The sequence below is a fragment of the Myotis daubentonii genome, chromosome X (genome assembly GCF_963259705.1).
Source record: "Myotis daubentonii chromosome X, mMyoDau2.1, whole genome shotgun sequence".
Lineage (NCBI taxonomy): Eukaryota > Metazoa > Chordata > Mammalia > Chiroptera > Vespertilionidae > Myotis > Myotis daubentonii.
The window spans coordinates 92,683,046-92,697,726 of record NC_081861.1 but is presented as its reverse complement, the minus strand read 5'-3'; the positions used below and the strand labels follow the sequence as shown (position 1 = coordinate 92,697,726).

At 43.0% G+C, this 14,681-nt stretch overlaps 1 protein-coding gene and 1 pseudogene across 3 annotated transcripts in view; both read left to right on the top strand.

Annotated features, from left to right (window-relative positions):
• The first annotated feature begins 378 nt into the window (after positions 1–378).
• On the top strand, positions 379–5,099 carry LOC132223562 (thyroid hormone receptor-associated protein 3-like; annotated as a pseudogene).
• Positions 5,100–8,918: 3,819 nt separating this feature from the next.
• YIPF6 (Yip1 domain family member 6) overlaps positions 8,919–14,681 on the top strand; it is a 50,045-nt gene continuing 44,282 nt past the window's right edge. The window contains exon 1 of one of the 3 annotated variants that reach the window (XM_059679594.1): positions 8,919–9,230. In XM_059679594.1, the coding sequence (XP_059535577.1) occupies positions 9,174–9,230 (57 nt within the window). In that variant the 5' untranslated portion in view covers positions 8,919–9,173. Of the gene's footprint in view, positions 9,265–14,681 lie in introns of all 3 variants that reach the window. The other 2 variants (XM_059679592.1, XM_059679593.1) reach the window with 2 other exon arrangements.

Here is a 14,681-nt window from a genome sequence, read left to right as displayed (position 1 = left end):
ACCACCATCTTGTTGGCAGTTAACTGCCAATCTTAGTTGGCAGTTAACTGCCAATCATAGTTGGCAGTTAATTTGCATATAGCCCTGATTAGCCAATGAAAAGGGTATCGTCGTACGCCAATTACCATGTTTCTCTTTTATTAGATAGGATAGTGTAGCCCAGCCGTACTGGCTCAGTGGTTGAGCATCAACCTATAAACCAGAAGGTCACTGTTTGATTCCTGGTCAGGGCACATGCCTGGGTTGTGGGCTTGATCCACAGTGAGGGAGTACAGGAGGCAGCCGATCAATGATTTTCTCTCATCATTGATGTTTCTCTCTCTCTCTCTCTCCCTCTCCCTTCCTCTCTGAAATCAATAAGAATACATTAAAAAATAAAATGAAAAAAATAAGGACAGAGCTAAAGGAAGGAAGGAATATGAGTTTGATGATGAATCCAAATTTATGTCGAAAGTCATAGCAGGAGCAAACAAAAAAACAGGAGGAGACAAATGTCAGGGCCTGGTGTATGCACCTCCAGGGAAGGAAAAGCAATGGAAAATGAAGGAGCTGGAGGAGGAGTCTTTCTCAGAGAGATCCAAAGAGGAGGATCAGGGAGGGCTCAAGAGAACCGAAAGTGGGCACAGAGGGTTTGTGCCTGAAAAGAATTTCCAAATGACTGCTTACAAAGCAGTCCAGAAGAAAAGCTCATCACCTCCCCCAAGAAAGACCTCTGAGATCTGGGAGAAGCTATGAGTCAAAGGAGACTTTTCCACAGGGAAGTCTTCCTTCTCTATTACTTGAGAGGCCCGGGTTAATGTCCAGATGTACTCTTTTGATAAGGACCTTGCAAGACCCAATGGCATATTGTCTCAGGAATGCAAGCTTTGTCAGGCTCTAGTTCATAGCAACAAAAAGAAACAGGAATTTAGTTCCATTTTCCAGCACACAGTCACCCCAGTCTCAGCGGAGCCCCTTGGCATTGCTTACCCAGCACATAGTAACCGTTGTTCACCACGTTAAAGAGCATCACTTTGGATCCTCAGGAATGACATTGCATGAACGCTTCACTAAATACCTAAAGAGAGGAACTCAGCAGGAGACAGCTAAGAACAAGAAAAGCCCATAGGTACACAGGAGGATAGACATTTATCCCAACACATTCAGAAAACATGGGTTGGCTCATGATGAAATGAAAAGTCCCGGGGAACCTGGCTACAAGGCTGAGGGAAAATATAAAGATGATCCTGTTGATCTCCACCTTGATATTGAACGTCATAAAAATTATGAGGAGAGAGATCAAGGTAAATCAAGAGAATCAGTGGATTCTCCTGACTCAAGACACTCCAGGGAAAGATCAGCTAAGAAAACCTATAAAGGATCAAAGAAGCAGAAGCACCAGAGAGCACAAGACCAGTCCAGGTCATCATCTTCTTCCAGTCATCCCACTCCTACAAAGTGGAGGAGTACACTGAAGAAACGGAGGAGAGAGAGGAGAGGACCATGGGCTTTGACAAATGAGGACTGGGGACCATGAGCCCTAGCTGGTTTGGCTCTGTGGTTAGAGCATGGGCCCATGGACTGAAGGGTCTTGGGTTTGATTCCAGTCAAGGGCATGTACCTTAGTTGCAGGCTCGATCCCTGCCCTGGTCTGTCTCTCTCACATCAATGTTTCTCTCTCTCTGTCTCTTCCCCTCACTTCCATTCTCTCTCTCTCTCTCTCTAAAAAAAAAAAAAAAAAAAAGGAAAATAGTATTCTCATGTGAGGATTAACAACAACAAAAAAGCCATGCCCAGCTCAGTGCTTGAACATTGACCTATGAACCAAGAGGTCCTGGTTCAATTCCCAGTCAGGGCACATGCCCTGGTTGCGGGCTCCATCCCCAATAGGGGGCATAAGAGGAAGCCAATCAATGAGTTTCATCATTGATGCTTCTATCTCTCTCCCTCTTCCTCTCTGAAATCAAATTTTAGCCTTAGCCAGTTTGGGTCAGTGGATAGAGCATCGGCCCTCGGACTGAAGGGTCCCAGGTTCAATTCTGGTTAAGGGCACATACCACAGCTGCAGGCTCAATGCCTGGCCCTGGTCAGGGCGCATGCAGGAGGCAACCAATCCATGTGTCTCTCTTACAGCGATGTTTCTCTCTCTGTGTCTCTCCCCCGCCCTTCCACTCTCTTTAAAAATCAATGGAAAAATATCCTTGGGTGAGGATTAAGAAAATAAATACATAAGAGCGTAATAAAAATGTAAAAAAAAAAAAAAGAAAAAGAAGAAGGGGAGAATGAAGATGACGAGAGTGGGATAGAGCACTGAGCAGAGGACAGGAGCCCCTACCCTGGGGAGAGAGGGGCTGGGAAGATGGCTGGTGGAGAACTAAAGAGAGGAGCCCCAAGAAGATTCTGAAAATCTCCCCACCCCCCACCAGCCACGAGGATTCCTACTATAGCTGAAAGCATCCCTGGCGCAGTGTCTCACTGGAAGAGGCGGCCGGCCTTGGAGCCTGGGGTCAGGCCCAGCTCTTGAGCAGAACACAGCACATTTGGGCTTTAGCTGTGTTACTCATTTGTTGTTGGTATGTGTGGTGGGATCCGGGGTAGGGAGGGGAGAGCAATACTTGGATTTTGGTTTGTTCCCTCTTAGAAACCAGTTTTGTTCTTAATTTAATATCATTTGGAATTAAGAGGACTAATTTGATGATTTTTAATTTCTTCTCCCTTTTCCTGGCTTTTAAAGCCCTCCTCTTTCTTCTTCTTTTTTTTTTTTCCAGCATATGTAGTAACATTAGCAGAAAGATTTAATTTGGACAATTTGCCAAAACTGGTTTGGCTCAGTGGATAGAGCGTCGGCCTGCGGACTGAAGGGTCCCAGGTTCGATTCCGGTCAAGGGCATGTACCTGGGTTGCGGGCACATCCCCGGTGGGGGATGTGCAGGAGGCAGCTGGTCGATGTTTCTCTCTCATCGATGTTTCTGACTCTCTATCTCTCTCCCTTCCTCTCTGTAAAAAATCAATAAAATATATTTTTAAAAAATAATTTGGACAATTTGATTCTTAAGAGAGAAAACAAAGCATGTGAATAAACATTGAAGTTTTAAAATTAAAACAAGTTAAATTAGCTTCAATATAAAATATTTTTCTAGATCATGTGAACTTGAAAAACATTAGGGTTAGTTTTTATTATTTCTTAATTTATATAAGCACTTAATTCCTTTAAGCCAATTAAATAGAGGTCTTTATAAACCAGCTTTAGAAATTATATATATACTGAGTGGCCAGATTATTATGACCACCTGACGTTTGTAGGCAAATTAGCTATAATTTCGCACTGAAATGGCTAGAGGGCCAGAATTTAAATTCCCATTATAAATAAGGAAGCAGGTTGTTTACCACAACAGTAGAAGTGATTTTTTTCTGAAGATATGGGTAAACAATGCGATTTAACAGCCTTTGAACGTGGGATATATTTGAACATGAGTGGCCAGATTATTATGACCACCCATCAGTACTTCGTTGGGCCACCTTTTGCCTTCAATACTGCGGCAATTCTTCTTGGCATTGACTCCACGAGATGTTGAAAGGTGATGCGAGGAATCTGACTCCATGCCTGATGAATAGCACTGTCCAGTTCTGTGAGATTCTTGGTTGTGGAACCAGCTGCCTGATGACTCTTTTAACTTCATCCCACAAATGCTCAATTGGATTGAGATCTGGTGATTGTGGGGGCCACCTAAGCAAGGTAAAGTCTCCCTCATGTTCTTGAAACCACTCCTGCACAATACGAGCACCGTGGCATAGCGCATTGTCTTGTTGGAAGAAGCCATCTGCATTTGGGATATGCCATCAACATGATAGGATGAACTTGATCAGCAACGATACTTAGGTATGTTGTGCTATTCAGACATTGTTCCACACAAATTAAAGGGCCCAAATCATGCCAGGAAAACATGCCCCAAACCATAACACTGCCCCCACCAGCTTGAAGGGTTGTACTCATGCATGTGGGGTGCATGCTTTCATGCTGTTTCCGCCAAATTCTCACTCTGCCATCTGCATGATGCAACTGGAAACATGATTCATCGGACCACATGACTTTTTTCTAATGCTTGACTGTCCAATCCTTGTGTTCCTGTGTGAATTGGAGACGTTTTATCTTGGTAACTGCAGACAGCAAAGGTGTTTGAACAGGCCTTTGGCTTCCATATCTCATAGGATGCAGTGCACGGCTAATTTGCCTACAAATGTCAGGTGTTCATAAAAATCTGGCCACTCAGTGTATATATGATAGCTTGTTTTAGCCATGAAACAACTACAATAATATTAGCAAAATTCATTAATCTATAATAATAAAAGCATAATATGCTAATTAGACTGGATAACCTTCCGGACGAAGCTGGGGCTGTGAGGGAAGCTCGGGTCCTGGGTGCCTGCTGGCAGCCAGAGGGAAGCCCGGGTTCCAGATGCCAGAGGGAAGCCGGTGGAAGGAAGGCTTATTCTTGCACGAATTTTGTGCATCAGGCCTCTAGTTTATAAATAAGTTAGAATAAGTTTATCTGCTCAGATGGTTAACTAAGGCTTTTTATTATTTGTGGAGGAGACTTAAGATTTGCATTTGTCCCTGACAAATAAGGGAACTGGGAAGATTTTAAGGAAACTGGATTAGATTCTTGGTGATGAAGCCTTTCTAGCAGTTTGTATTTTTTTACAAATGGATTTTTAGAGAGAGAGAAACATGAATATGTTGTTCTACCCATTCATTCATTCATGGGTTGATTCTTGTATGTGCCATGACCAGGGATCAAACCCTCAACCTTGGAATATGGCAAAGACACTCCAACCGACTGAGCAATCCGGCCAGGGCTGTAGTTTTTTTAAAGAACTCTTTTTCTCCTTAATTTTCTGTGGGTTCAGGTTTTCCTGGTTGAGTTCATTGTTCAGTCTCAGGAAATTGTGGGACGTTACCTCCTGAGGTGTTTACATTTTAAAGACATGGTAAAATTTATAACTTCAAGGGAGAGAGGAAATGTGAAAGGGTTTTTTTCCCCCTTCTAGGAGTTTAAGGTAATTGCTGTTTCAAATTTCCTCCCTTTAGGTACAAAATAATTGTACTTCTAATGTCCTGAATTTTATATTATCTGCAAATGTCTGAAGGTACATAGTAAGGGGTCTGAGTGGACTTTAATTTTTGTTTTAATGTCTGTCCTTTCATTTTATTAAGGGAGTCTTAATGGCTAGCCATTATCTCTCTCTATATAAAGAGCCATTGTTCCTAACGAGCAAAGGCTCGACCTAACACGGGAAGTCAGTGCTGGGTTGCCTGGTGATGCAGCACTGACTGCAGCCAGTGCTGGTGCAGCGACCCAGCACTGACTGCCAAGGGGGCTGTGGATCAGGCCCGGAGAGAGGCCTGCAGAGAGAGAGGCAGGGTCTGATCTGCAGCCTCTGTGGCAGCAGTTGATCAGCTGTTGCCTCTCTCTTTCTCTCTGGGCTTCCCCAACAGTTGCCTCTGTTTCTCTCAGGGCCTCCGTGGGGGGGGGGGGGGGGGGGCTGCTAATAAGCCCTGCCTCTTTGATCAAGCCCAGAGATAGGTCCGGAGATGCTGACTGGCATAGAAACCGACCAATCAGAATCTAATCTGGGTGAAGTGCCAGGAGCCAATGGCTGCCTAGGAGGCAGAGTTTTGGACGCTGACTGACATCGAAACCAGTCCATCAGGACCTAATCTGGGTGAACTGTAAAGGCAGAACCTAAGGTGGGGGCTGAGGAGGGGTTTTAAGGGCAACAGCTGGTTTGGTGTAAGCCTTCTTTAGTTCTTTTTTAAAATATATTTTATTGATTTCTTACAGAGAGGAAGGGAGAGGGATAGAGAGTTAGAAACATCAATGAGAAACATCGATCAGCTGCCTCCTTCACACTCCCTATTGGTTATGTGCCTGCAACCAAGGTACATGCCCTTGATCAGAATCAAACCTGGGACCCTTCAGTCCCCAGGCCGATGCTCTATCCATTGAGCCAAATCAGTTAGGGCCCTTCTTTAGTTCTTATGGCTGGATTAGTAATAAAATAAAATTGACACAAGACAAGATTAACAGGAGAAAAAAAAACAACTTAATACCTAAAGAATCATAACACAATGCTCAGATCATAAAATGAGGCCCAAAGAAATGATAGACCAGGCACCTTTTTATACTTTTTAGATAAAAAGACAATAAATTTGTGAGAAATTGATAGGACAAAGAAAATTAGTGCTCACTGGAAAGGAATCTAAGCAGGGTTTAGGTATTTATTAATGAGAAATTTAAACAAAGTAAATTAGAAAAGAGGAAATAAGAGTTAATTATACAGACTTTTTGGCTCTGAGTACACTCTAGCAATAGGGGTGTCTTCTAGGTGCAGGAAGGACACCTTTCACAGGGGAGGTTTATTTCCTTCATTGAAGGATACAAGGGAGGGTCACTGGCTGTTGGTCAACTAACTTTAATTCAAAGTAATCAATATGCCACTGTGGGATATTTTGGACCAGCCAGTCTTGGGCCCAAACATATCCTTTTCTTCCTATTTTATTAATGTATTTATTTTCAGGAATGGAGTTGAATTTTCAGTATGGAAATGATGTGTTTTTTTTTTCTTTGACCTGTTGAAATGATCAGTTATCATCACTATACATCCAGCTTCTGAACAAACTTTATATTTCTGGGAAAAACTCTACTTGATTATGGGGTATTATTATTTTGTCAGATTTGATTTGTTAACAGTTTAAGATGTTTGTAATTACATTAATAAGTGAGACTGATATATAGTTCTAATTTTTAATACTGTGTTTGTCAGGTTTGATACCATCTTTACACCGGGACCCTAGACTTATAAATTTTCCCTTTTCCTCTCTCTGTAAAAATTTGTACAGGGTAGGGATTATCTGTTCTTTAAAGACTTGAATAAATGGCCTGTGAAACTATCCAGCCCTTTGGGAATGGGAGGGGAGGATAGATCTTTGGCAATTAAAAAAATATGTTCTTATTGATTTTAGAGAGGAAAGGGAGAGGGATAGATAGAAACATCAATGAGATAACATCAATCAGCTGCCTCTTGTGTACCTCCTACTGGGGATCAAGCCAGAAACCTAGGCATGTGCCCTGACTGGGAAACAAATCAGTGACGTCTTGGTTCAGGGGTCCACCCCTATATATTCTCTTCCCTATGGATAGCATACCATACAAACTGTTCTGTATATTGCTTTTATATATTTCAAATTTTTTCTTCAAAAATTGTCTTCATTAAATTCCCTACTTCCTTTTTGAATGAACTTCGATTATTTTTCTAGGAAACTGCTTGTTTTGTCAATATTTTCCAGTTATTTACATGGAGCTGTACATTATATTATCATATAATTTAGAACTAGTAAAGTTCTCTATACATATTGGCCTAAATGTTAATCCCAATTCCATCACTTACAATGTTTCTAAGTAATTCTGGGTAAATCATGAGAGTCTTGCTATACTATAAACATTCATAGCCTAACAGAGGGTAGTAACTGTAAGTGTATTGAAGAATACTGAGTTAGTCTGGCAATTCTGTGACATATATATGCAACTGCAAACATAAAATAATTCCTATATTGGCAGCTCAGCCCTATGTCACCTCCTTCCTTCACAACCTTCCATCCAGAGTTCTTTCTTCATAGTATATTATCTCACACCCAAACTGTACCCTATTAGTTAAAGGAGGAAAAGTGGCATTTTTAGTCTGAAACAATGCCTATGTAACCTGTATACGGACTACCTCAACTATTGTTTTATGGCCTGTTCTTTTCTTCACCCAGCCTCAAGGCCATCTAGAAAAGAGTGGCAAAGAGGCCAAGGGATGAGGTTAGGTGGCACAAGTTGGGGCTTTCAGCTAGGGAGAGATAACTAATTTTGGAGATTGGCAAGGAAATGGAAGAGGTTATCAATGGCTCCAAGGAAGTAGGAAGGGACTTGGTAGTCTGCTAAGTGGTGAAAATCAGGAAGGGTGTGGGGGTGGCATTCAGGGCCAGGGTGTTGTGGTAGGGGTAGAATGGGTGTAGGAGGCTGACTCTGGGACATTGTACATAATATTCTATTGTAACTTAAAAAGGTATCATATCTACTGGTCTAAACTTTAATATCACTGCCATCAATATTGGCACAAGTACTGAAAATTTCTTGGTTGGAAGGAGAATTATAATATTTGAACAAAACATTTCCATTAGTTTAAGAACTTCATCCTAAACCACTTTCCAGATTCTTTCTCCATAAATTTACTACTTGGGGGTTTCCCTGCATTGCCTATCCAAAAATATAAAGTACTTTATTTCACACCCACCTCCTACTCTGTTTTTAAGAGCTGAAAACTGGTATTCACATCCCCAAAAGGCAGTACACTGAATGTACTGCAACATTTTAGCCTGGCGTTGAGGTGAATTGGAGTCAGAAACATTAGAAAAAACCGTGATGAGGTTGGGACATGCAGGGTTTTAAAAAGTTATTCTTACAATAATCACCCTCTTTTAGGCCTTGAACATATTAAGTACTTGCCCCAAATCGCTTAGCAACTTTAGAAGTTGTAGTGGGGTTAAGTTTTTGGCCAATGTCTATAGAGAAGTTCCCCCCTCTCCTTAAAGTGGGTGAGGGAGAAAAGTAATCTTGGAGGTCGGTGTGGAGCCAGTATACAAGTTTATAAAATTCGAGGATGTGGGAGGAGCGGGATGAGAAGCGCAGGGAATTGGCAGGGCAGGGACAACAGCAACGGGAGCAGTAGGTCACGGAGGGCTTAGTCCCTTAGTTCAGGAGGCAGGAAACGCCGTTTTTTTTTGTTTGTTTGTTTGTTTTTGCGGCTGGGCGGGGCAGGCTTGTTCGGTGAGGTGCTGTGCTGAGGGGCGGCGCTGAGCCTATTCCTGAGAGCGGTGGCCGGGTTGTGTGCCGGGAGAGGGAACGCAGCCCAGGTCCCGAGACCCAGGGAGCGATTTGAGAATCGGGCTTGAGTGTGGAAGGGTTAACCTGTCTGGTGGGCCCCGTGGCCCCGAAGAAGCGAACGAAGAGTCAGGAACCTCTCCTCAACACCCGGTGCCAGGCCCTCTTGGTGACGCGGCTGTCGCGCGACGACGCGCTGACGAGTTGCGGCTTCCACGTCTTAGGTTCCGCAAAGGCCTGTGGGAGCGACCGGGGAGCAGGAGGGCAAAGATGGCGGAGGCGGCAGAGTCTCCTGGAGAGCCGGGTACAACATCGTCCAGGCCCCTGGTGAGCTGGGGATCTGCGACCGAAGGGACCGAGGGTGAGGCAGAGTGTCCCTTAATGAAGTCGGGTGACGGGCTCGTGGCCTGAGAGAGCCGGAACCCCTTTCTCCCCGCAGGCCCTTCCAGTACCCGTTGCCAGTCCCAACACTGCACCTGTTCTTGGGCTAACTAACCGCTTCGCTCCCTGCCCGCCTTGTTCTTTCCAAGTCTTCTTGTGAAACTCCCATTCACGTCCCCTTCCCATACTCTCAAGGCTTGTCCTTGACACCTACATTGTGTTAAATGCGGAGCTTTAGCTGATTTCTTAAGTATCTTTGCTTCTGCTGTCTGTCTCCTAATTTTAGCAAGACCTGCCGCTAGTCCGTGTTAGAGTAGCAGCATTCTAGGGTTAATGAGAGATTGCAGCGTGGTAACTTGGTTATTGATTTGTTCGGTGACCCAAACAGTCTTGGTTTAATTCCTGCCATCCCGGTCGCAGCTCCGTGCAGTCCTGTTTTTGACACTCTTTCGCTCCTGGGGATGTTTGAACAGGGGACAGTATTTTTATCGCACCTACAAGCCCAAAGCCGGGACAGGTATTTAATAACACAGCGTTTGGAGTTAAACTTACTGGACTGGAATCACCCACCCTGCTGCTTGTGTGAATTTTGGCTAGTCATTTCATAGGGAGCATTTCTTTATCTGTAAAATGGAGATAAAAAAATATGTACCTCAAATAATTTTTAGGAAGATGAAATGACATAATTTATGTAAAGTGTCTAATACAGTCACTGCCATGAACTGAGGAGTGTAATTAAGTCAACATTCTGCCCTTTGGTCCCTTATCCTAAATAGGTTCAGTTATCTCTCAAACAATGTTTAGTTACACAGCAGTTGCTCAATAAATGGTACATCCCAATACCTCTGTTTTAAATTGGCAACATAGTAGAGGACTGCACTGGGAGTCAGGTGAAATTCATTCTAGTCCTGCTTACTAGCTTTAGTTGTTCATATCTTCATTCATTCAACAGATATTTATTGAATATCTACTATGTTCCAGACACTCTTAGACACTGGGAATACAGCAATCAAAGAGAGTGAGTAGGTCCAAGTTCTCATGGAACATTTGTGACCTCGAGGAAATCACTCTGAACTCATTTCCTCATTTGGAAAATGAGGATAGTAACTCTTTGTACAATTAGAATACTAAATGAACTAATATACACATATTGCCTGGGGTGACATAGTTACAGGTGTCTAGCTGTTTTTAGTTCCTTTCTTTAATTTAAACTACAATTAATTGTGGTTCTGGTTACTCATTACTCAGTATCCAATCCACTTGAACATATTAGGCCTAGAACATATTCAGTAATGTTTATTCAGCTCCTATGGTGCACTGTGCTAGTTGCAAATGGCCTTCTCTTTTGGTGCTTATATTCTAATTTGTAGGGATAAGACAAATGTACGATATTAAAATAAGGCAGAAAATATTAACAAAATTTAAAAGAAGATACTATCATGTCTAGATGGGGTGATGAAGCAAGCTACAAGATGAAGTTACATTTGAGTGGGCCTCAAAGGATGGATAAGATTTGAAATTCCATAATAGTTACCAGTGATTGAGTACCCGCTACATGCCAAGATTGTGCTAAACATCCTCTGCATATTTTCTAAACTTCACAGCAACCATTTCAATTAGATGGTTTTTAAAAACTGTGTTTTACTTGCAGATGAGATGGGATTCAGAGAGGTTTGACAATTTTCCTAGGGTCTCACCAGCAGTTAGTGGTCAGGCCTGAAATTTGAACCTAGGTGCTTCTGAAGCCCAGGTGATTTCCAGTAGTACTACACATACTCTTATTGCAAAGGTACAGAGGTTGGAAAGAACTAATGTACTTCTAGAAAAACAGAAAGATCACTTTGGCTGAAGCACAGGCAAGTATTAGGAGGCAAGCCCTAAAAGATAAGACTACTGAATTAGAGAGGCAGTATGGAACAGTGGTTAGGAATGTGAGCTCTGGGGTCAAATTGCCTAGGTGTGATTCTAAGCTCAGTCATTTAACTAGCTGTGGGATATTGGGGAAATTTCCAACCCCCTCCATGCCTCAGTTTCCCATCTGTAAAATGGAGATACAGTAATACTTAGGTAATAGGGGTTTTAGGTGAATTAAATGAGTTAACACATGTAAAACACTCGGTCTAGTACTTGGCACATAATAAGCATGCAGTAAGTATTATTTCTTATTGACTACTAAGGTGGGAGGTTTAATAGGCAGTGAGAAGCCATTGGAAGCTTTTGAGGAGGAAACGGTTTAAAATCATGAATTTGACAACATAATAGAGGAAGAGTTACCATGGGGAATTTCTGGAAACTAGGAGACCAGCAGAACTGTTGCAGAATCCTTGAGGATTTTCAGTGCTTAGGAGGGAGTGTTTTAGATAGATCAGTTGTGCAAACTTTAGTGTGCATAGCAATCATCTGGGGAATCATGTTAAATTGTGGATTCTGATTCAGTAGGTCCAGGATGAGGCCTGAGATTCTGCATTTCTAAAAGCTCCCAGGTGATGGTGCTGCTGCTGCTGCTCCTGTTCCCAATAACATTTTGAAAAGCAAGACAGTGTGCATATGGGAGGATAGGAGGAGGAGGAGGACCCTAAAAGTTGATTAATTCACTTCTATACATGTTTAGTTTGAGATATTGGCAGGCTATCCAGTAAATATCCAGCAGGCAGTTGGTCTCTAAAACCTGAACTTCAGGACTAAGAAGAGCTCTAGGCTAGAGATGTTAATTTATGAGTCATCTGAATAGAGTTGGAAAGACAGAATCTTGGTTAATGCCTATCTCTTACCTGTATATTTAGGGAGCAGGAAAAAGAGCTATAATAATTGCTGTAGCTTGGGGTCTGTAAGGAAGCTGGTCCCAGGTGAAGGGGCTGAGTAGAGACCATGCCACTGACCATCCCCTCCCCAGTTCTTGGAATCAAGCCTCTTGGACTGAGCTGGTTCCTGCTTGATGCTGCCCCCATTCCCATCCTTGTTGATTCCTTTCTCTCTCCAGGATTTTAGTCCTTAGTACAGCGGTTCTCAACCTGTGGGTCGCGACCCCTTTGGCGGTCGAACGACCCTTTCACAGGGGTCGCCTAAGACCATCCTGCATATCAGATATTTACATTACGATTCATAACAGTAGCAACATTACAGTTATGAAGTAGCAACGAAAATAATTTTATGGTTGGGTCACAACATGAGGAACTGTATTTAAAGGGCCAGAAGGTTGAGAACCACTGCCTTAGTATAATCCATTTGCTCCCAGCCACTTTCTAAAAGCTTCAGCCCCTGCCTTTACTATATGTTTTTGGCCCTGCCTCTACCTGCTATCCTTACTGGCCCAGGCCAGACTGCAAAGTGATCATGTGTGTTTCTGCGCATGCATGCACATACTGTGCATGAGCCTGCCTGCACAGGGGTAAAGGGGGTAAGGGGAAGGACATGGGGTCCAAGCCACCTTTCATTCCCACTGAAGGGAGATCAGGGAGTAGGATCCACTGAGGGCCTGCAAATCCTGTTTGTCTTACCTGGGTCTGGACAACCATAAATCCTGGCTCAGCTCAAGGAACAATGTCACTGATTCTCTTGGGAAGAGTTATTGAGGAAGGGTTTGGGTGGAGGATAGGGTGAGAATCACATTGCACTTTAGTGACTGAAGTGACTTCTGAAACCAGTAGTCACAAGACTGTCCTCACTTTAGACACCAGCCACAGCTTCAGATGTTCCCAGGACGATCCTCACTTCTGACCTACTGGCTATAAATTCAGGGTTCCCTTGATCCCCTCAAGCTCCATAATTCACTGGAATGACTCACAGAACTCAGGAAAGCACTATATTTAAAATTACAGATTTATTTTAGTGAAAGGATACAGTTCAACCAGCAAAAGAGAGAGATGCATAGGGTGAGGTCTCGGAGGGCCCTTAACACAAAGCTTCCTTGTCTTCTCCCTGGGCAGTCAGGACCCTGTTATCCTGCTGATACATCAAAGTGTGACAACGTGCAGAATATTGCCCACCACGGAAGCTCACCAATGTATCTAGAGTTTTTATTAGGGTTTCATTATGTAGGCATGATTGATTGGATTATTGGCTCCTCCCTTCGCCAGGGACCAGGTTTATGATACATTCAAAGCCCCAACCCTCTAAACCTGTGTTTGGTCTTTCTGGATTGGTTAGTCCCCATACTGAGTCATCTTATTAGCATAAACCATCTAGGGGCCTACCATGAATAACAAAAATACTATCATTTTGGAAATTCCAAGGGTTTAGAGGCTACTTCCCAGGTACAGGACACAAAGGCTAGCCAAATTTTTTATTATATAACAGTGACAAAACTGGAAATGACTCTCTGGGAATCTCGAACTTGAGCTAACTTTTATCTATCCCCAGTTGTGATTCTGTTGAGTGCTTTACATGTATTAATACATTTCTTTCTCACAACAACCCTGTGATGATGGCATCATTATTTTAGTTTTTTTAAAATACATTTTATTGATTTTTTTACAGAGAGGAAGGGAGAGGGATAGAGAGTGAGAAACATTGATCAGCTGCCTCCTGCACACCTCCTACTGTTGATGTGCCCGCAACCAAGACACATGCCCTTGACCAAAATCCAACCTGGGACCTTTCAGTCCGCAGGCCAGGGCTCTATCCACTGAGCCAAACCGGTTAGGGCCGTGGTTGGCAAACTGTGGCTCTCGAGCCACATGCGGCTTTTTGGCTCCTTGAGTGTGGCTCTTCCACAAAATACCACGTGTGGGCGCACATACAGTGCGATTGAAACTTTGTGGCCCGTGCGCAGAAGTCAGTTTTCAGCCTTGGCGAGCCTATTTTGAAGAAATACTGTTGATATTTGGCTCTGTTGACTAATGAGTTTGCTGACCACTGGGTTAGGGCATTATTTCAGTTTTATAAATGAGGAAATTGAGGTACAGAGAGGTTAAGGAATCTCAGTGTCACACAGATAGTAAATGGTGGAGCTGGGATTTGAACCCAGACTTTCTGGCTCCAGGAGCCTGCACTCTTAAGCAAAACTCTCCAAATACAATAAAATACAGTATGTTGAACATTGATAATGTGTTAGATGTTATGCAGGTGTTATATAATTCTTATAGCAGTGTTTCCAGGTGAGGGAAGAGCCCTGTTTCTCTTCAAAGACCATTCCTTCTGCACTGCCCTGCCCTGCCTCCCTAGCATTAGCAGGCATCAAGAAAACTCAAAACAAGCAATTCTGGAACTTGAAAAGGTAGTATAGTAGTGAAGAGAGAATATGGGTTCAAAAAGGGGGTGGTTTACCATTAAGGGTTGCAGAATATTCAAAGAGGGTGAAACTAAGAAAGGATCCTTTATTTCTTGTTTATGAGGTCACTATTAGAGAACAGTGTCATTAAAGTTGTGGAAAAGCCAGTGGCAGCTTACAAACGATTG